This window comes from Miscanthus floridulus, chromosome 12 (assembly GCF_019320115.1).
Source record: "Miscanthus floridulus cultivar M001 chromosome 12, ASM1932011v1, whole genome shotgun sequence".
Lineage (NCBI taxonomy): Eukaryota > Viridiplantae > Streptophyta > Magnoliopsida > Poales > Poaceae > Miscanthus > Miscanthus floridulus.
Genome location: NC_089591.1, coordinates 47,687,411 through 47,708,507, shown reverse-complemented (window position 1 = coordinate 47,708,507; position 21,097 = coordinate 47,687,411). Strand labels below are relative to the sequence as shown.

The following is a 21,097-nucleotide window of genomic DNA, read 5'->3' as shown; positions in this document are numbered from 1 at the left end:
GTTTGACTTTTTTGACATTAAGTTTGACCACTCGTCTTATTTAAAAATTTATGCAAAATATCATTTATTTTGTCATGACTTGCTTTATTAATAAAAGTTCTTCAAGACTGACTTAAATTTGACTATGTTTGCATAAATTTTTTGAATAAGACGAGTGGTCAAACTTAAGATAAAAAATATCAAACGTCTTATAATTTGAGATAGAGGGAATATAATAGTATTTTATGACTAGTGGCTTGCAATGATAATTTCTAACTAAGACAATTGAAAAGATGCCCCGTACTACTAGAAATAATAATACTTCATCCATTCTAAATTACAAGACGTCTTGACTTTTCTAGACACAATATTTTTACTAGTGTATATCAAGTGCATAGCAAAAAATGTGTATATAGAAATGCTAAAACGTCTTATAATTTAAAACAAACAGAGTAATATTTTAGATTTTTGCAAAAAAAAAAGATGATAAAAACTTCGGTTCAACAATTAATTTAGGCCCCGTTCGGCTTGCTGAATCTTGGCTGGAACTGACTGAAAAACACTGTTCTTGCTAAATTATTGTGAGAGAAAAACACTGTTCCGGCTGAAAAAAAAAACAAGCTAAACAAGACGAATATGGGGTAAACCGAAAGGGGCCTTAGATAACCCTATGTAAAAACTTTTTTTATAACAACCCTATTTCAAACATTGGATAATCCATTGGATGTAGATGTGGGTATCATGTAGTTTGAAGTATTAAGATCAATAATTTCAAAAGTTAAACATGATTCAAAGTGTCTTGTCACTAGAGGGACTATTTCTTATCTCGATCTTGACATGTTAATCTTGACTTGACTAGTTGGAAGTATAATCTAGCACGAAAGGAGCAAGTTATTCGTCGTGTCTTTTCATTTCTCAATCATCATCACTCAACGAAATGGAATATCTCAAGATTCCTCATCTTTGTTCGGTTGTTATTCCCTCTAAAACTCAATAAAAAAAAGTGCTCCGTTGGACCTTTCCCATCCATCCAAGAAGGCAAAGAACCAACCAACCAACTCCCAAAACCAATAAGGCAAGAACCACCACGGCACCGGCAGTCCACTACATGGATGCCGCAGCCTCCGCCCTTCTCCTCCTCGGCCTCAGCGCCAGCCTCGCTGCCTTCGCCTCGGCCGCGGCTCCGTACGACCCGCCGACGGTGCCGGGGCTCATGGACCGGTTCGGCCTCCCGCGCGCGTTGCTCCCGGAGACGGCCCGGCGGTACCTCCTCCACGACGACGGCACCTTTGAGCTCTTCCTCGACGACGGTTGCGTGGTAGAGGTGGGGGGCTACCGCGTCGGCTACGACATCGAGCTCTCCGGCACCGTATCCCCCGGGACGGTCACGGGGCTCGAGGGCGTCCGCGTCCGCGTGCTCTTCGTCTGGGTGCCCATCACCGGCGTCCAGGTGGCCGGCGGAGAGGTCACTGTCCACGTCGGGCCAATCAGGAAGTCGTTCCCCGCCGTTGGGTTCAAATCCAGCCCCCAGTGCACCATCGGATCGGCAGCGGCAGATATCTTGCTTCCTTTGGTAGAACAGTAATCAGCTAGGATTTAGTCGAAGTTTACGGTGTTAAGATTTTTTTTTTTGTTTTTCTGTTTGTAATGGTTTCTGAACTGAAACTTCACTAGTGTTTGTGCTAGCAGACTATTAAACGGTTATTGTATTCTTTAGTGGGACTATTTGTTTTCTCGAACAGAAAACAAAGACTGTAACATATCATAAGTTTTATTTTTCTTTTGTTTTACCCAAACGGAAATCATGCATCCCAGTTTGCTGTAGACTTGTAGTTCAACAAGGGAGATGGGGGATGCAATTTGTATCCACAACTTCAATTTAGGGAGTTTGTTGCACAAAAGATCATGCACTTTCATGTTGGAACGCTGAAATGGCAACTGAGGTTATTGCGCAAAAGATCATGTGCTTTCATGTTCAAAGCTAAAATGTTCACGAAAATTTTAGTGAATAGGAAGAAGCAACTGAAAACATTAAAAAAAACATAGGAAGAGGAAGAAGCAATTGGGAACATAAAAAAAACTGAAAATTTAAAAACAGACAAAAAAAAAAGAACCAACTAAAAGAAAACATTTTAAAAACAGAACATGTAGTAATAATAATAAAAATTTATAAAACGCCGTCTGTGGGATTCGAACCCACGACCACACGGTTAAAAGCCGTGCGCTCTACCGACTGAGCTAAGACGGCTTGTATTATAGTTCACCTTTCATTATACTTAACAATATACAAGTAGCCAAATAATCAATCGTTATTGCTTTGCTGCTAATTAGTTCTGCTACTTATCTACTCCTAACTGCGCAAAACGCAATGATGTAGTTATTGCAGCCTACTAACACTTTCACCTGAAACATGCATCGAGACTGGTTGCTGCTTTATCCTGGACAGCAGGAGATACACCTCCTGCGTTGCAAGATCCATCCGCTCATGAGATTTGGTTGCTTCACTCACCAGCGCTGAGACCATGGATTGCAATGCTCCCACTCTCTCAGATGCTAAGCCCTGAGGGTGATGAGGAGCTCCATTCAAGGAGTTGGAAGGCGGTGGCTGAGTCATGCGCCACCGGACAGGAAGGTACAGGTCTGGGATCTGGAAATAGTTCAGTGCTGTGAGCACGCGAAGGGCATGCGGACAGAGGATTCCTGAGGACTCGAACATCTGGCAGCAGCAAGAAATGAGCTCCTCCCTTGGGTTCCATGTGACACTGCACCTACCCGCCTCCTTGGTATGGTGACGGACAAGAAAAATACTCCCTTCCAAGTGGAAGGATGCATATTCAGCAGACGCAACAAGCTCATCTTGTAGCTTAGAGAAGGCATATGGGGTGAGAACTGCAGCAGTATGGCCTTCAATTGGAGATGCTGTCTTCAGGCTTATGCTCTGCAAATTTTGCTGCATCATTTCTTGTTCACCAGCTTGGTCTTTGTAGGTAACAATAATTGAAACCTGACAAAAGAATTAGCAGAGTAACACATTACTGCGCTTAGTTCACACAAAGCAAGGAGTAACACATTACTGCCCAAACAAGAAATTTATGTTAGCATGTACAGTGGCCATACTGGACTGAAGCCATAGTAAAGGGGATTGCATTTTTCTTTTACAAATATCTGAAAACCATGGTGATCCACATCAAACGAAAAACTTGGTATTTGACAACAGATGCTCACCTGCTCAATGAAGTTTGCAAGGTGTGTTTGAGCACACAAGAATTGCTGAATGAAGGCATTTGTTGACTTTGAAACAGCTGGGGAAGTAATCAGTCCTGCAGTAAAATGCCCTCTCAAATACGGCAAGGCCAGAGATTTCTTGATGCAAACAGACTAGCAATATGCTCATTTCCATGAAGTCCATAGCAGTTCACCATGTCATTCCACCCAAGATCAAATGCCACTGTGCTGTCCATGTTATATAGCCTATCAAATTCATTTTTCCAGTCCTTGTAGCGCTCTCCTAGATTTGCACCAAACCAAGATGGGAACCTGGCTGCTATTAGCCATTTGCAGAGTACATGCTTTGTGCTAGGTAGTTCCTTTTCAATTGCTTCCTTGAGACACACATTTTGATCTGTGAGTATCGTCTGAGGAGCTGTCCTGTTCATGAAGTTGAGAAACACCTGCCAACCAGAAATGCTGCCTAAGAGAACAGTTGCAAAATGGCAAAGTAAGTTTTTACCCTGATGAATGGTTACCTGCAATGCCCATGCAAATGATATCTGATTCTCCTCCCTTAGACGCACACAAGCAAAGAAGAAAGGCCTTCCATAATTGTTCAAACCAACCCATATCCCAAGCACCATGTCGAGTGCAGATAACCGATGGGTGGTGTCAAACACAACAGCATCACCAAATAGCTCATAAGACTCAACCGAATCCGCATACGTCCAGGCAATGTTCTCCACATGATTGTTCGCATCTTTGGTGAACTCACACTTGAAGTTGGGATCCTTCTCTTTGAAATTGTTGCACATCCTAAGTAGATCGATGCTCTCGTCCTCCTCATGCTCTACCTTCCTGGACTGTATGAGATTCCTCACATCCTTCTCGGTGAAAGGTAGGTTTCCTGGCTCGATGCACTTCTCAAGCTCCATTATCCTCATCATCTGCTGCACAGTGATCCCTGACTTAGCAAGCATCAGGATCCGGTCCCTGTCGGCGCCGGAGATGAAGCGGTACGCCGGCAGGAGGCGCACCTTGTCCTGCCCCAGGAGCGCGTGGTTGTGGTGGTTGGAGAACCCCATGACTCGCCACTGCGGCAGCGGACCCCCGGCGTCCGCGCCCTTGCCTATGCGCATATACGCCTGGCACCCGCACCGCGAGGAACTCCTGCTCCGCTGCGGCCTGGGCGCACCGGCGAGGGGCTTCGCCGGCGCGGTGGCACACAAAGTACCGCCTGGTCAGCCCCCTGCCCACGCCGTCCTTCCCCTCCGTCCGGTGCCGCCGGATCGAGAACCCGCAACGCCGCGCGAACCCGCTGTAGAACCCGTACGCCGCGTCGTGGGTCGGGAACCGCTGCCCGACGTAGGGAGCGGTGTCGGGGTCACCCTCGCCCGCCTCCGCGGAGGGCGCCGCCGTCTTCAGCGAGAGCCGCGTCTCGTCGGGGGAGTCGTCCTCCCCGGGGGCATCGCACTCCTGCAGAGATGCGGGTTCCGCGGGCGTCATCCTGGCGTTCGGCCACCGGAGGCTGCAAGAAGCGAGAAATTCCAATGAGTTTCAGGGGCGGGTTGGACGAGACAGGGGATGGATGGATGGAGCCATGGAGGTGACAGCGCGCAGTACCGGCCGCGGGGAGAGCCCAGCGAGAGTGGCCGGAAGAGGAGTCGGCGGCCTGGCGGCAGCGTCCCGGCTATATGGAGCCCCGGCGAGACAATTGGATTTTCGCCACGGTTTTCCATATTCAGGCGTTTGGAATTTGAGCTTCGCAATATACACATATTTGCGCCACGCAGATTGTCAGTTCGGTGTGGCATGAACAAAACCAAGAAGACACTGGAAAATGGAAATTGTACAAAAGCAAACATACTGGCATTATCCGATTGACATGATCTGTTCTTTTGGATCAGCGAGATTACTTTGTCAGCATCCATTAGAATTGTCAATTTAAGATCCTGAAAATACAAGATACATTGTAAATATGCCGCTGCTATCCAATTTTGAAACATAAAAACTGACACACATTGGGTTCCACCCAAACTCAAAACTTTAGCATTGACATCGGAGGTGCAAGACCTGTCAGCTGCTGGAGGCCTTGTGGAAGAATGAAAGTTCTTTATTTCAACAAACTTTATTAGTTTTGAGTGTGTTCGTATTCCGAGAATTTGTAACAAGGCAGCTCATGTTCTTGCTGCTTTAGGTGTGGATAGTAGGGATGAAAACGGTACGGATATTTTCCGACCGCATTCGAAACCGAATCCATTTAGAGGGGTTGAGATCTGTCCGTATCCGAGTCCGAATATCCAACATCCGATACCGTATCCGTATCTGTATCCGTATCCGAATACTCAAATCGCATATTTATGATGTCGATATCCAATCGTATCCTATCCGACATAGTTGACACTATCCGTTTTCGAATCCGAATCCGAACAGAAATATGAAAATAAATGTAATATCGGTGATATCCGTCCGTATCCGATCCGTTTTCATCCCTGGTGGATAGCACTGAAGGGGCAGAGCACTTGTCGTGCAATGTTCCGAATAGTGTCAATGCATTGTTGTTGACGATTTGTCAACCCGAGTGCAATGAAAGCTGCCCAAGTTCAAAAAAAAAAAAACTTTAGCTAAGATCATATGTATTCATTCGGCTTTCTCTGAAATTGCACCTCTTCAGCATTTGCACCGTCCGGTTTCGTAAACCTCTTCTCTAAAATATCGATAATGCTGTGGTAGGCGTCAGTCCGCAGCGATTGAGCCCAAACAATGGACATGTGGCCTCTCAAACTCATTTGCTTGTTGCGAATATTCTCCCACTCTCGTGACTTCTTCAACTCATCTGCCTGCTGCGAACAGCCCCCACTCCTGACCGCAGCGGCAGCTTTCATCACGCTGTCCGCTTGCAGAGGCCGCGTCCGTCATGCCATCCGCCTGCGGCGCCCGCGACGCGCCTTCCACCGGCCCCACTCTGTCGCGCCCTAACCCGCGCCGCGCCCCGCCCAATCTCACGTCGCGTCGCGGCTCTATCCCATGTTGCGTGGGGCGTCCCTTATCACGTCATCGTCCACCTCGACTGTCGCAGCTACAGCATGCACCGCGCCACCAGGAGGTTGCCCGCCGTTGCTCTCGACGCCCCATGACCCGACTTGCTGGTTACCGTAGTTCCACACCAGGCAGGTTTTGTGTTTCAAGTGTTTCATCTGGATGTTGCATATGTTGCAATAACAATATATGCACGTTGCAAGTCTCTGTTTCAAGTGTTTCAAACGTATGTTTCAAGTGTTTTATCGGGATGTTGCATATGTTTGCTATGGCTCTATACACATGTTTCAAGTGTGTTTCAAGTGTTTCAGATGTTTTAGACTCATGTTGTGAGTGTTTCATCTGGATGTTGCAAAGTAGATCTCGATGTTGCATATGTTGCTATGGCTTTACACGCATGTTTCAAGTGTATATTTCAAGTGTTTCATCTGTTTTGAGACGTATGTTGCAGGTGTTTTATCTTAATGTTTCAAAATTAGATCTGGGAGACCACATGTTTCAATGACGCCAGTAGCTAGCGGACAGCTACCTGCTGGTGCTGGGGGTGCTGTCGTGAGTCACCGTGCGGGCACCTGTGGCATGTAGACGCCTCCGCGACGCGCATCTGCAGGTAGGGCAGGTGACGGGATCCATGTTGGGCATGGGAATGGGCGCGGGTGCGGGATGGGCTACCGGGGTGCGGGATGGGCGTGGAGGCGCGGTGCGACATTCTGACGCGGGCGCAGGATAGGATGCGGACTCTGAGTAGTGGGATACGGTGCGAGATAACGTGCATGAGCTACGTCTAGACGGGCCGTCCATACAGATATCCGGATGCTAGCCCTTCCGCCGAAATATCTGAGCTGCACCTGCACCTGCACCTGCACCTGCACCTCTTCTTCTTGGCCAGTTGTCAGCACCAATTGAAGACAATCACCGATGGGCGCAAGGGCCAGCTCCAGCTTCCGTTACAGGGCAAACACCCTCCCTATAAAGGATCCAGCTTCCTCTGCGACTCCAGCGACCGGCGGCCACACTGGAGTGAGAAGTGCAGGACGGTGGACGGCCACACGGGGTGCGACCTGCAGGGCGCGCACGACCTGTACTGTAGGGGCTTCAGCGTCCTCTACAACGCATCGACACGGCAGAGCAGGCGTGTGGATCGAACCGGTAGGATAAAGGCAGTAGAAAGAGATATAGCAAGGAGAGCATGGTCCTTTCCCGTGCAGAAAATGAGAAAATAAAATAAATAGATTAGCAGGGTATTACGAAGCACATGATCTAAATAGTAATGTGAACTCAGCATTTATAGTGGCAAAAATCCAATTATATCAAGCCTGTTCGGGAGGCCGTAAACGATCGTGGATTATTTACTGCTGGCTGGTTTGGTGTGAGAGAAAAATACTGTTCCTGGCTAGAAATTTACGATCGTTTACATGCTTTTTAAACACACACACACACACACACACACATATATATATATATATATATATATATATATATATATATATATATATATATATATATATATATATATATATATATAAGGTAGAATTGATGCCAAATTACCAATTACATGGAGAAACACAAACAATTATAATATTTCTACGTAGATCTTGGCCCTGAGCCCAACACATTTGCCACAGCACAGCAGCAAAAAACACATAATCAAACTCACAATTATGACAACCATATTTTTGTGATGAATTATGACAACTATATGCATGCACATTGCAAATCAAACTCATCAGTATGATAACTATATTTTTTGTGACAAATTATGATAACTATATGCATCCACATTGCATATAGATGCGGTAAACTTATCATTATATATGTACATTGCAATAAACACGATAAGTAAAGATTTAAGGATAGGGAGGATAAATTCTAGGAGAGCGGCGACGTATCTCGTAGACCGGTTATCAAAACGCAACCTCTAGTCCAGGTTGGCACCAAGGTACACTTTAGATCACCAAGTCTCTCATAATCACAATGCTGGATTCGCTACTACATAACGCATCTCCTCGACCAATGGTTACTATGCGAGTCACACAGTCTCACCACTATCACCTGGCTCTTTCGATCACCATGATGTCGTGTGCACTATGGAGTTTCTTCCACACAAGGGAGGGGTTTTTGTCGTCCCCCACACCGTTACGACGCGTTCCACGCATGCAGAATGGAGGGTCGCCGCCTCAAAGGCCACCACATCTTCATCGAAAGGTTACAAAGAACTCAAGTGCTTCGGATCACCGATAAGATGATCCAAGGGCAACACAACCCAATCACTAAGGCTTAAACCTCACAAGGATGCATTGTGGAGTCTATCCTAGCCTTGGATGTGATCTTGAATGTCTTGAGAGGGTGGATGGAGTGTAGAAACACTTGCTCTAACTTGTGACAGCCTTAACACTTCAACATACACATTAAAGTTGGGCAACCTCATACACACACACACACTTGCTCCTATCCCCCCTCAATGAGCTGTTGGAGAGAGTCTAATAAAAAACTGTCTCGATGATCTGCTGCCTTCAAAAGATATGTCGTCGGACCATCCATGCTACTAGCTGTTGAACTAGCCATTAGTTTTTCTCCAAGCTAGTCTCTTGCTCCTCATTTTCCCTTCATCAGATTATCAATGGCCAAGTCTCTAATCATCACTGCTTTGAGAACTGTTTGAGTCTCCGCCTCTCTGGTGCGAGATTTTGCGGTCCTGACTTATACGCACGGTGCACCACCACATCAAGACTCGTCTTACAAGTTTTCATATATAATTAACAATATATAATATAAAACGAATAATTATTTGAACATTACGGGGTGGAGACTTCTTGCGAGTGAAATGAAATCTATAACATATCCAATGGATTTGTTATCTCTTATTATCAGCTAGCTTTTATGCCGGCCGCCTCTTGCCGGCCTGGGACTAGGACACGACGAGATGACGAGACGATACATTAATTATCTCTTGCATTCGTCGGCAACGCATGATAATTGATAAGCTTCCAGCAGCGCTGCGGGCCTTGTACGTAGACGTAGCAGGGATGGACCGGACGGTGACAACCATAGACGACCTCATGGAATTAACCTGAAATACATTGACGAGAGTACGAGACCTCGTCCGGAATTCACGAGATTATATAATCTTGAGAGGCGTGAGCTAGGGTCACGCCCGCAGCATGAACTGAATTGCCTTTTCAGTGAGTCCAGTGAAAAGTCTCTGTCACGAATTTAGTGAGACACTGGCCGATCAGGTAAGGATCGTAGGAGTGTACGCACGTCTAGAGAGTGTGTGCGTTTGTCTGTCACACATGTGCAGATCGCGATCACATGGCACCTGCGCGCTGCGGGAGCCAAGCAAGAGCACATGGCCAATTATTCGTAACGACGCCTCGCGCCTGCTGCCGCCTGGTACGGTCTCGGTCTCGTGGACAAATGACAATGGAGTGAGATTAATTAATTAACCAGCTCGATTCGTGGATCTCGTGTCAGATCATCATCTCAGCAGAGACAAGGAATAGAAGAGACTTGCGGATCCAAAGAAGGAGCACGTATGTACGCCTTCAGTAGTTCCACGCTTGACGATCCACCCTGGAATATATCGATCAATATTCAATACACAACTGATAACACTGCCGACGACGATAGTAAAATTTTTAGTAAAGCTAGCATGTCACTGTCACATAGTAACAGCTAGCGTGTGAAATGCTGCAACTGAGAGTCGTTGAGACTGTAATATATTAGTAGTACTGTATATATCACTATATCAGCCTGAACTCGGACGCCAACATGGCAGCTTGAGGCATTGTCTAACTGTAGCTCCCACGTTTATCACCTACGAGTACGGTATTCGGCCGGTGGTTTAGCTAGAACAACTAGAACGTACTGATTGGTGCGCCTGGGATGGTTACCTCGTAAGACAGGCATATCCAGGCAAACATGCATCATGTTATGACAGATGCGTGCATGATCCCTCCGTCCGCAACTCACTTTCTCTGTCATTTTTTCGATCAGATGATCAGATCACCCGTCACTGTCAGGGCCAGGTAGGACAGTTGAAGCCTCCCCGGGGTGCACGCTGCCGCGCGTTGCATCGGGATCACATGATTGCACGTAGAATCAGAATCTGCCCAGCCAATACGTGGGAAGTATACTCCGTCCAAGAAAAAAATATAAATTTGCTAGTCTATGTTATTACAAGTCAAACTATTTTAATTTAACTAATTTATAAAAATGATAATCATCATTGCCGTTTATCTAGTTAGAAATATATAATCGGCGTTTTAGTCAAAATCTAGTAAAAACTTTTGAAATGTTAACTATTGAGCTAGTGTGGCCTTTGGATGTCCAATGGGTAGGTGTCGGGGACCAATACTAGGGTACTTGAAGAGGAGGAGCTAATGGTCATCAACATTGATTCATCCGAGCAGTCAAGAGCGCGACTACAGCTCCAACCAACCCCCAGGTGCCCGGGCTCCGCCTCGCTCGACCTCTGGGTCAGGGGCCCGCCTCGCCCGACCTCTGGGTTGGGGGCTCTGCCTCGCCCGGCCTCAGGGTCAGGGGCTCCGTCTTGCCCGAACCCTCAGGCGCGGCTCCTGACGGAAGCCCGTACCGCCGCCAACCACTACGGGCCAGAAAGTATAACCCAAGGTCAAACTTCTGGCATCGTGCAGGGAGCGGGCACATCTCAACATGACCCGTGCCCGTGACATGTCACTCCAGGAAACTCACATCACCAACAGTGACGGACGCATGGTCACTATGCTGCCTACCCCCGTCGCTGACCAGCACGCTGGTTCGCCGCGTCGCCCGCCGGGACGGAATGGGACGTCATGACCCACAGATAACGCCGGGGCGTGGCATCAGCGGTGAACAGGTGCCCGACGTGGAGCCGTCCCTGAAACCATCTGCAGTGTCGCGCGGGACCCGCATAAAGGAGAAGAAATGCCCGGCGGTCCTGAAAGCCTTCCTCTCCTTGGCTCTTCTCCCTCTTTCTCTCTGTGTAACCTACTCTTCCCTTTCGTCTATAAAAGGGGAAGCAGGACGCTCCAGGAGGGGGGATGATGGTTCACCACTCTACACGGCTGTAGACATCAAAACACACACCCTAACACGCCTTAGGAGCACACGCACATCAGAGACTTGGGACATGTCCCTCTCTAGCTCGATTGTAACCCCTACTACAAACTTCCAGTGCTAGTAACACGAGCAGCAGTGACGAACTGGATGTAGGGACTTTCTGCCCGAACCAGTATAAACCTCATGTCCTCTAAGCACACCATCCGAGCCAGACGCACAATACTAGAAATTTACTAGTTGGTAACTCGAAACACCGACAGTTGGCGTGCTAGGTAGGGGCTTTTTGCGCGTCTCGACGTCCACATCAGGCCTCAGATGGCTAGTCACGGCGTCAGCTGAGTCCCGGGCGCGCACGTGCGCTTCGGGAACCTGGACTTCATCGTCATGACAGGGGGAGAGTTGGTGCATGCTCCCGTTGCCGTCCAACCTCTCCACTCCGCCGGCCTCGACACGATCGTCGAGGCGCTTGAGGAGCTATGGCTGCACGCAACGGAGGCCTGCGCCCCCGGGAGCGACCATCTCCTCGGCTTCAATTACGGGAGGCTAGAACGCTAGCTCGACACGTTCCTGGGACCCCGACCGTCCCAGGAGGACCTAGGCTGTCTCACCTTCTCGTTCGCCAACGTCATGACGCAGCTTGTCGGAGGAGAGCTGCTTTCCCCAGAATACCCCCGAGAGGGAGCTATCACCCCTCTCATGAATGTTTCATGGCAGGTACCCCCGAGGGGTACGTCGAAAGCATCCACGAGCGAGAGGCTACCCCAACTGTGGCAGAACCTCCTAAATTATAGGACCCACATGCACTTGTCACTGTCCGACGACCTTTGACAACTATGCATATGTTCCTGATAACTTAAGAAGTCTGTCGGGTGTCCTCGGGAAACCCCGAATCATCCACGATTTCCGAGCAGGATCACATTACAGAGTCATTGCAGTAAAACAACATTTATTCAAACATATACACCAGAGTAAAAATAGCGGAAGTCTTACAATAACATAGTTTACAACCCATTTGTTTCAAACCATACAACTAAGTTCGGTTAATGTTACAAAACGTAGTAGTGGAGTGATATTATAACATATTATGGATCACACAAAAAGTTGCCCTACCCAAGGGCCACGCATTTACTTCTCATCATCAAATCGAACAATAGTCATGCAGCACGATCCAAAACAGATCTGCTCATGAGGCTCACCTACAACAAGGGTCAACAAACCCTGAGTACAAAAGTACTCAATAAGACTTAACCGAAATAAGAACTGGTAAACTCAGGAATGTAGGCTCAGGGATTCAAGGTATGGCTTTAGCAATAATCAAAGTTCTTTTGTGTAAAAGCTCTTTAACAAAATCCTTTCCATCAACATTAAAAACTTCATCATATCATATGCAAAGCTGACACGATCCATATTGAGATCATTAAACTTCATAATCCACACCTTCACAAACCTTATTCGAGTTCCAGTTATTAACTACGATGATGAACAGTGAGTTGAGTCTCCATAACCGAGGAGTAATGACGATTCGAACCGATTATTAACCCAGCTAGGAATTCCAGACCACACGACATATGCAGGTCCCCGACCTACATATACCAACCTACCCTCAGGTCCTCTAAAACAAGAACGGGTCCGTGCCACCCGAGAATACAGTACTTCACCAATCCAGTCTATTGCCACGTGGGTACACGCTATTCCCACCATCTCTCCACTCCCAGTGCGTGAGTAGCCATTCTCGTACTACAATTGCCAAGTTAAGGCTTACCGGAGTATGTGGTTAGTACTACAAAGTCTCACCTCATGCAATTCAACAACGGTACGGACCTTAATCGACACAGGCGCAAAGAAGCCGCTCACAAGACCTCCATGTCTTGTGGCTCTCACACATCGAGTCCGCCTGGTCTAGATTTATTACTTCCCATGCTCATATCTCATGATAGCATACGTAACCAAAGATTCATTTAAAATTCTCAAGTGACAGGTAATCACCTAGCTAAGCAGGACTAAGCATAACTAGTCATTTATGAATTAAAACTGGTAACAAGGTAGATATGGAAAAACAATGTTGGTAATGCACCAATTAGGCTTTTACTTAACTCCTAATCACTTAATGCAGTATAGAAAAGCAAAAGCAAAATTAATTTATAAAACACAAGGTAGGGTTGTATGCATTCGGGGCTTGCCTTCGTTGACAGAAAAGTCCGGTTCCTGCGACGTTCCACAAGTATTCGATCCGACCTCAATAGACGGATTAACCTCCTCCGCAACTTGATTAACTACCATATGTTCACCTTTGTTCACTACACGTAGTAACAATGCCATGTTTAACATGATGCGGAACACGAAATATGATGCTTGATGATGGATGCAAAAATTAACAATTCGAATACAACTTTCCTTCGCGGTACAGTTGCAAGTCAAACTATCTAAACCTTTTCGCAACACCTAAATCAATTGCCAAGAATCATTACCATCTAATGACCCAAGGTCATCACTCAATCCAAAATTCAATCAAAACCTAAATCATAAAAGATTACTATTTGCTTTTACGAATTAATTATTTAATTCAAAATTATGAAATAAATCAACTTATTCTAATTGATCTCAAAATTTTTGGAAATGTTCATTACATGATAAGTAAGTGGAAAAACAAATTTCATAATTTTTGGACAATTAAATAAGCCTAGAAAAATCATGGAAATCTATTTATTAATAAATTGAGCAATTTTCATCACATTCAAAAAGTGCTAAAAAAATAATATTTCATATTTTTATTAAATAATATACATCACAGAGAGGTCACACAAAAATTTTCATAATTTTTGGAGCTCTAAATAAATCTACACAAAAATAACAAATTACATCACTATTCATTCAAATCTAAAAATAGAAAAATTTCCATTTGAACGCTGGGTCACTGACAAACGGACCCCACTTGTCACCTTCAACCTTCGACGTTGACCACGGCGGCGACGGCTCTGACCGGCGATAACTCGCCGACGATGAGGTTACCAGCGAAGGCAAACGCACCAACGTGCTCCCCATGACTATGCGCACCTACAGACGTCCTTAGTCGCACCGATTATGGCTCTACACTAACTCAACGCCGGCCATGGCGGACGTGGTGGCACAGCTGTGCTACGCCGGCGACAGGAGCCTGGTAGCGATTGAACAAAGTGCACGAGAAGTATTAGCAGCTCACCCTGAAGATGTTAGAGCAAAGATCGAGACTGGAGGAGCAACGGAGAGGTGGGTCAGCGTGTACAGCAACCACGGTGGCACAAACGACAGTGATGGTGATGCTCCGGCGACTGCAGTGGAAAAAAAGACCAATCAACCGGTGATAAAGTATCACGGGCACAAGGTGAAGCTAACGGTATGCTCAGTAATGACAAAGACGCACCGTGAAGCTCCAGCCACGGCGAATCGTGCTCGACGGAGACGCTACCGGCCACGAGGAAGAAGAGCGTGCACCGCGAGTTTCCGACGAAGACAAGCTGAAATAGTGGGTTGGCTGGGCGTGTAAGAATGAGGCGGAGCTGTGGCAAGCTGTGCAGCGACTGGAGTGTGCTAAAGCGACGGTGAGAGCTCGTCGGAGTTATGGCCGTGGCGTCGGGAAAACAGAGCAAGAGAGCGGGAACGAACGGCGACGGCCAAGCTAAATAGCGTGGCTCAGAAGCGCAAGGAAGCCACATAGGAGACTTCACCGCGCCAGCGTGAAGCCAAGGACATCCACACGCGCGCCTGGAAGCGAACCGAAGGTCGCCGGCAATGTAGCTAAGGTGGTGAACACTGTTCACAGTAATTATAGAATTGCCGTTCGTTTTCAAATTCAAATTACTCCTAAATTTGTATAACAACTCAAAAATCTCCAAAAACAAAAGTTGTTCAAAATCAAAAGTTCTACAACTTTTCTTTTATAACCACCCCCTAATTTAGTCTATATTTTGAAATGAACTTTTGAAATCAAATAGGGAATATTTAACGATTTACGCCTTTTCGAATTACTTCAAATTTTTCATAACAACTTTGAAAACTCCAAAAACAAACTTTGTATAACTTGACAAGCTCTACACTTTTGCTTTTGGGCTCAACCCCAAAATATGCTTAGATTTTGAAATGAGTTTTCAGGGTAGGATTTAAATGCTGAAAATCAAGGTTTTCTCGAAAATTCAAATCCAAACCAAATTTTGAACTTGATTTAAACAATTCAATTCAACACTCATAACATAAATGTAAACTTATTTTAGTGAATGCATATCAAAGTTTGCAATATGACCAATGCCTTGCAATGCATATGATAACATGTCCTGTTTTTAATATTAAAACACCCGGGGTGTTACACCAACGAACGGCTTTGACGACGAGGTCGAGGGGGATATAGGGGGCCCACCTCGCCTACGGATAGAGCAGCTGAAGGCCCAACACCAAGAGCTCGAGGAAGCACGACTCCAGCTCGAGCAGGAACACACAGAGCTCGAACGAGAGATCGAGCGCCACAGAGACGGTGGGCGGGAGCGCGCCATGGCCCGCGATGTGAACCGGAGGATCATCAAGGACGACGAAGCCCTCCCACACTTCACCTAGGCAAGCTAGAACATCGCTGCTATGGCGGCCTTGCTCTAGGGGATTCCAGGGCTCGCAACACTCGAGGATCGTCGGGCCCATCGTGAGATTTACACACTACTCGAGCGTGCGGCGGAGCAATAGGCCGAGAGCTCGCTGTCCCAACGACACGAGCTTAACACTAGCCAGCGCTCGCCCTCAGAGCAATCCAACAGGGATGTGTCAGTCCACCAGGCATAGCAAGGCAGTAGGCCATGCACCGCGCTCCCGGTGCATGAACATCTCAGTCTCAACAGTGACTCGCGCGACACCGTCGACACCCGTAGGCGTACCCACGATGATGCGAGGGAGGAAGCTAGCCATGGCTACCACCCTCATCGTGGCAGATGCTACGACAGTGGCATAGACCAAAGCTTGAGCCCCAACTTGCCGGGACCTCAGGCCTTTGGCCGACACATCCTCAATGTCGCCTTCCCACCGCGGTAGCGACCGCCGACCAACAACTCGAAATACTATGGGGAAACAAACCCCAGACTATGGCTCGAGGATTATTGGCTTGCTTGCCAAGTCAGTGGAGCAGATAATGATGATTTCATTATCCGCAACCTTCCATTGTTCCTGGCCGATTCGGCATGAACATGGTTGGAACATCTTCCGCCCAACCAAATCCAAAGTTGGGTGGACCAAAAAGAGATCTTCGTGGGAAACTTCTAGGGCACATACACGTGTCCTAGGGCCATGGGATCTCAAAAACTACCGATAGAAGTCCGAGGAAACTCTTCGTGGGTACATCCGACTCTTCTCCCGGTAGTGCAACGAGCTGCCCAACGTCGCCGCCGCCGACGTCATAGGAGCTTTCCTATTTGGGACCACCTGTGAGTCCCTAGTTCACAAGCTGGGACATAAGGGCCTGTGAACCACTAAGGAGCTCCTTGACATCACCACCAACCACGCCTCAGGCGAGGAGGCAGTCGGGGCGATTTTCGACCGCCTCAAAGGCAAGGCAAAGCGGGATGAGGACACCGGCGAAGGTGCCTCCAACCGTCCCAACAAAAAGAAGAACAAGCAACGGCATGAGGGCTCGCTCATGGCCATCACCAACCACAAAGGGGATCGGAAGCCTACCAAGGGTACCCTGGACCACTTCAAAAAGCTGCTCGAGGGGCCATGCCCGAACCATGCTTTCCCCATCAAGTACCTATACAAGGACTGCATCCTCGTGAAGCGGTTCTTGTCCGAAGGGTCCAACAAGGGGGAGCATAGGAAGGAGCCCAAGTCGACCACAGACGACGCCGAGGGGAAGGACGGCGGATTTCTGGCGCTGGATGGCTGCCTCATGATCTTCGGAGGGTCAGCAGCCTACAACTCCAAGTGCCGCCAGAAGCTTACGTGCCACGAGGTCTATACGACCGAGCTAGCCACGCCTACCTGAAAGCTCTAGTTTGGTTTTGGTTAATTGATGAAACCCTAAGTGCTAACCTAGTTTATCAAGATGATTATGAGATAGGTAGCACTACTCCAAGTGATGAAGCAATGGTGAAGATCATGACAATGGTGATAGCATGATGATGGTCAAATGATTAAACTTGGAAAAGAAGAAAGAGAAAAACAAAAGGCTCAAGGCAAAGGTATAAAATGTAGAAGCCATTTTGTTTTGGTGATCAAGACACTTAGCGAGTGTGATCACATTTAGGATTGATAGCCATATTATTAAGAGGGGTGAAACTCATATCGAAATGAGGTTATCAAAGTGCCACTAGATGCTCTAATTCATTGCATATGCATTTAGGATCTAGTGGAGTGCTAACATCCTTGAAAATGTTTGTGAAAATATGCTAACACATGTGCACATGGTGATACACTTGGTGGTTGGCACATCTGTGCAAGGGTGAAAAAGATAGAGTCGAAGAGGAGGTAGTCGCGCTGGTTATAGAGTGATCGGACACATCCAGAATGATGACCGGACACGTACGGTATTCGGCGGCAAACTCAGCGACCGGACGTGTCCGGTCGCCACACCGGACATGTTCGGTATGACTCAGAAAAAACAGTGTTTCATAGTTAAGTCGATCGGACGCTGGCAGCGTCCGATCCGGTGTGACCGGACGCGTCCAGTCGTCCATGGGTGCTTACTGTACTCAACTGAACGCTGTGGCTCAGCGTCCGGTCAGTCTCTACCTAACATGTCCGGTCAGCCCTGGTGGCTTACTGGACTCAACCGGACTCGATGGTGGAGCGTCCGGTCAATTGAGTGTCTGCATCCGATGTGAGCGTCCGGTCATCGGCAGTATGCGTGGCAATGACTATGATGATTTGAACCGGACACGTGGCAGTCTAGGGCTACCAGACACGTCCGGCATGCCAACCGGACGCATCCGGTATTCACGACCGGAGCGTCCGGTGCTGCGTCCGATCAGATGGATTGCAGCGTCCGGTCGGCCCGCGATTTGCCCAGTGAAGGGGTATAACGGCTCTATTTGATGGGGGCTCTATTTATAGCCCTATGGCCAGCTCAAGGGATAACTCTTGCACATTTTCATTGACATAGCAACCTTGTGAGCTTAGCCAAGGCCCTTCCACTCATCTCCATCATTGACCAATCATCTTTGTGAGATTGAGAGAGAATCCAAGTGCATTGCTTGAGTAATTGCATCTAGAGGCACTTGGTATTCGTGTTGTGCTACGGATTTTGCTTGTTTCTCTTGGTGGTTGTCACCACCTAGATGGCTCGGTGCAGCGGTGGAGGATCGGCACAAGTTGGTGATTGTTCGTGGCCGTCTCTGGTGATTGTGAGGGGAGTTGTACCTTCCCTGGTGGAGCACCGAAAGGTAACTCTAGTAAATTGCTCGTGTCATTGAGTTACCTCACTTGTGGGTCGGTTCTTGCGGTGTCCTATCATGTGGATGAGGGTTGTGAAACACCTCTTAGCTGTCGAACCACCAAGTGTTGGTCAACACAACGGGGACGTAGCGTGTTAGTAAGCATGTGAACCTCGGGAGAAAATCGATTGTCTCTTGTCTTTGGCATTCTCCCGGTGATTGGCTATATATTTATCTTGTGATTGGTTTATCCCCTACACATTGGTATAATTACCCTACTCACTTATTTACATTCTTGCAAACTAGTTGATACAAGCTCTTTAGTGTAATTAGAATTGAGAGCTTGCTTTACTATTTACTTTCATCTAGTTGAGCTCTTTAGAGTAGCAAGATTGAGAGCTCTTAGTGAGTAATCACATAGCAAGTTTGTGTGCCTAAGTAATCATTGCAACTAGAATTGTTGGATAGGTGGCTTGCAACCCTTGTAGAGCTAGAGCAAGTTTGCATTACGCTATTTGTCATACTAATAAAATTGCTCTAGTTGATTTGTAGATTTTTAAATAGGCTATTCACCCCCCTCTAGCCATATTAGGACCTTTCAAGTGGTATCGGAGCCGCGGTCACTGTTTGATTGAAGGCTTAACAACCTTGGTGTCAAATTATGGCTCAAGTTGTGTTCAACCATGTGGGGGGGGGGCAAACCACCGTTCTTTGATGGCACATGCTATCATTATTGGAAGAGAAAGATGAGGATGTATCTTGGTTCAATCAATGATCAAGTATGGGAAGTGACTGAGAATGACTATGCTATCATTGATCCCGATGATCCAACTAACCAAGATAAGATCAACAAGTAATGCAATACAATGGCTCTCAACACCATATATAATGCCATTGATTCCAATGTGTTTGAGCAAATCAAGGATCATGAAAGAGCAAATGAGGTATGGAAGAGATTGGAGGAAACATATGAGGGCACACCGGCAATAAAGAGTGCCAAGTTGTACATCCTCAAGGACAAGTTGACAAGCTTCAAGATGAAGGAAGATGAGAGCATTCTGGAGATGTTCCATCGATTGCAAGTAATTGTCAATGACTTGAAGGCTTTGGGAGAAAAGATCAAGGATAATGATGTCTCGCATCGGTTCTTAATGTGCCTACCTCCAAGATTTGAGATGTTGAGATTGCTCATCATAAGAGGAGGATTGAAGGATATTACCCCTAACCAAGTACTAGGTGATGTCATGACACAAGAGACATACCATGTGGAAAGGGAGGGGGATGACAAGGATGACAAAAAGGAAGAAGAAGACAAGAAGAAGAAAAGCATAGCATTCAAGGCTAGCTCATCATCATCAAAGAACAAGGGCAAGTCTAAGAAAGAATCAAGTGATGATGATCTTAGTGATATTGATGATGAAGCTATGGCTCTCTTTGTGCGCAAGATGGGCAAGTTCATGAAGAAGAAGGGCTATGGTGCAAGAAAGAGAAGAGATCACACCAAGAAGAAAGAGTATGTGAGAAGATGCTACAATTGCAAAAGCCTCGATCATGTAGTAGCAAATTGTCCATATAATAGTGACAATGATGAGGATGAGAAGAAGAAGCACAAGGAGGATAAGAAAGAAAAGAAGGAGAAGAAAGAGAAGAGAATGACCTTCCAAAAGAAGAAGAAGGATGGAGGCTATGTGGTCACATGGGATAGTGATGGCTCTTTGGATAGTGATAGCTCTAGTGATGATGACAAGAAATCTATCAAGCCCTCCATCTTCGACACTCCATCGACATGCCTCATGACAAAACCTACCAAGGTAAAATATGATGTGAGTGATGATGATGAATGTGAAAGTGATGCTTGTAGGAGTGATGATGGTGATGATGAGGAGTACTCCAAGGAGGAGCTCATGGATATGTGTGAGCAAGTGCATACTTGCTTTGAGATGAAGAGAAAGGAGTGCAAGGAATTGAACAAGAAAGTCAAATTTCTTAAGCAATCCCTTGATGAGCTCAATGCCACTCATGAGAGGCTAATGGAAGCCCATAAGAAGCTTGGCAAAGCTCACTCTAAGCTTGAAAAGGCTCACTCCTCTCTCATTGAGCAAGTCAAAGTGAAGAAAGCCAAGAAGGAGCAAGTGATCATAACATGTGATGTGGGACTAACATGTGATCTTATTGATGAATCTTTTCATGAACCCATTATTGGTGCTCCTACTAACACTTCTTGTAGCACAATCATTACTACTCCACCTATGAATGATACATCACTAATGGTGGAAAATGAGAACCTCAAGAAGGAGGTAAATGAGCTCACTCGTGCCTTAGGCAATGCCTATGGTGGAGAAGCCCACTTGCTAAAATGCTTGGGTAGCCAAAGATTTTCTCTCAATAAAGAGGGACTAGGCTATACCCCAAGAAGGGCAAGATAG

The 21,097-nt window shown here is 46.7% G+C and overlaps 1 protein-coding gene, 1 non-coding gene and 1 pseudogene across 2 annotated transcripts; 1 reads left to right on the top strand and 2 right to left on the bottom strand.

The window, feature by feature from the left end:
- Positions 1-997: 997 nt before the first annotated feature.
- Positions 998-1,695, top strand: LOC136498101 (uncharacterized). The gene has a single exon (XM_066494041.1). The coding sequence runs from the start codon at positions 1,088-1,090 to the stop codon at positions 1,562-1,564; it is 477 nt and encodes a 158-aa protein (XP_066350138.1). The 5' UTR covers positions 998-1,087; the 3' UTR covers positions 1,565-1,695.
- A 364-nt stretch (positions 1,696-2,059) lies between these two features.
- Positions 2,060-5,298, bottom strand: LOC136497532 (protein FAR1-RELATED SEQUENCE 11-like; annotated as a pseudogene).
- TRNAK-UUU (transfer RNA lysine (anticodon UUU)) lies at positions 2,155-2,227 on the bottom strand. The gene has a single exon. It is a non-coding gene; the product is annotated as a tRNA-Lys (tRNA).
- Positions 5,299-21,097: the final 15,799 nt, after the last annotated feature.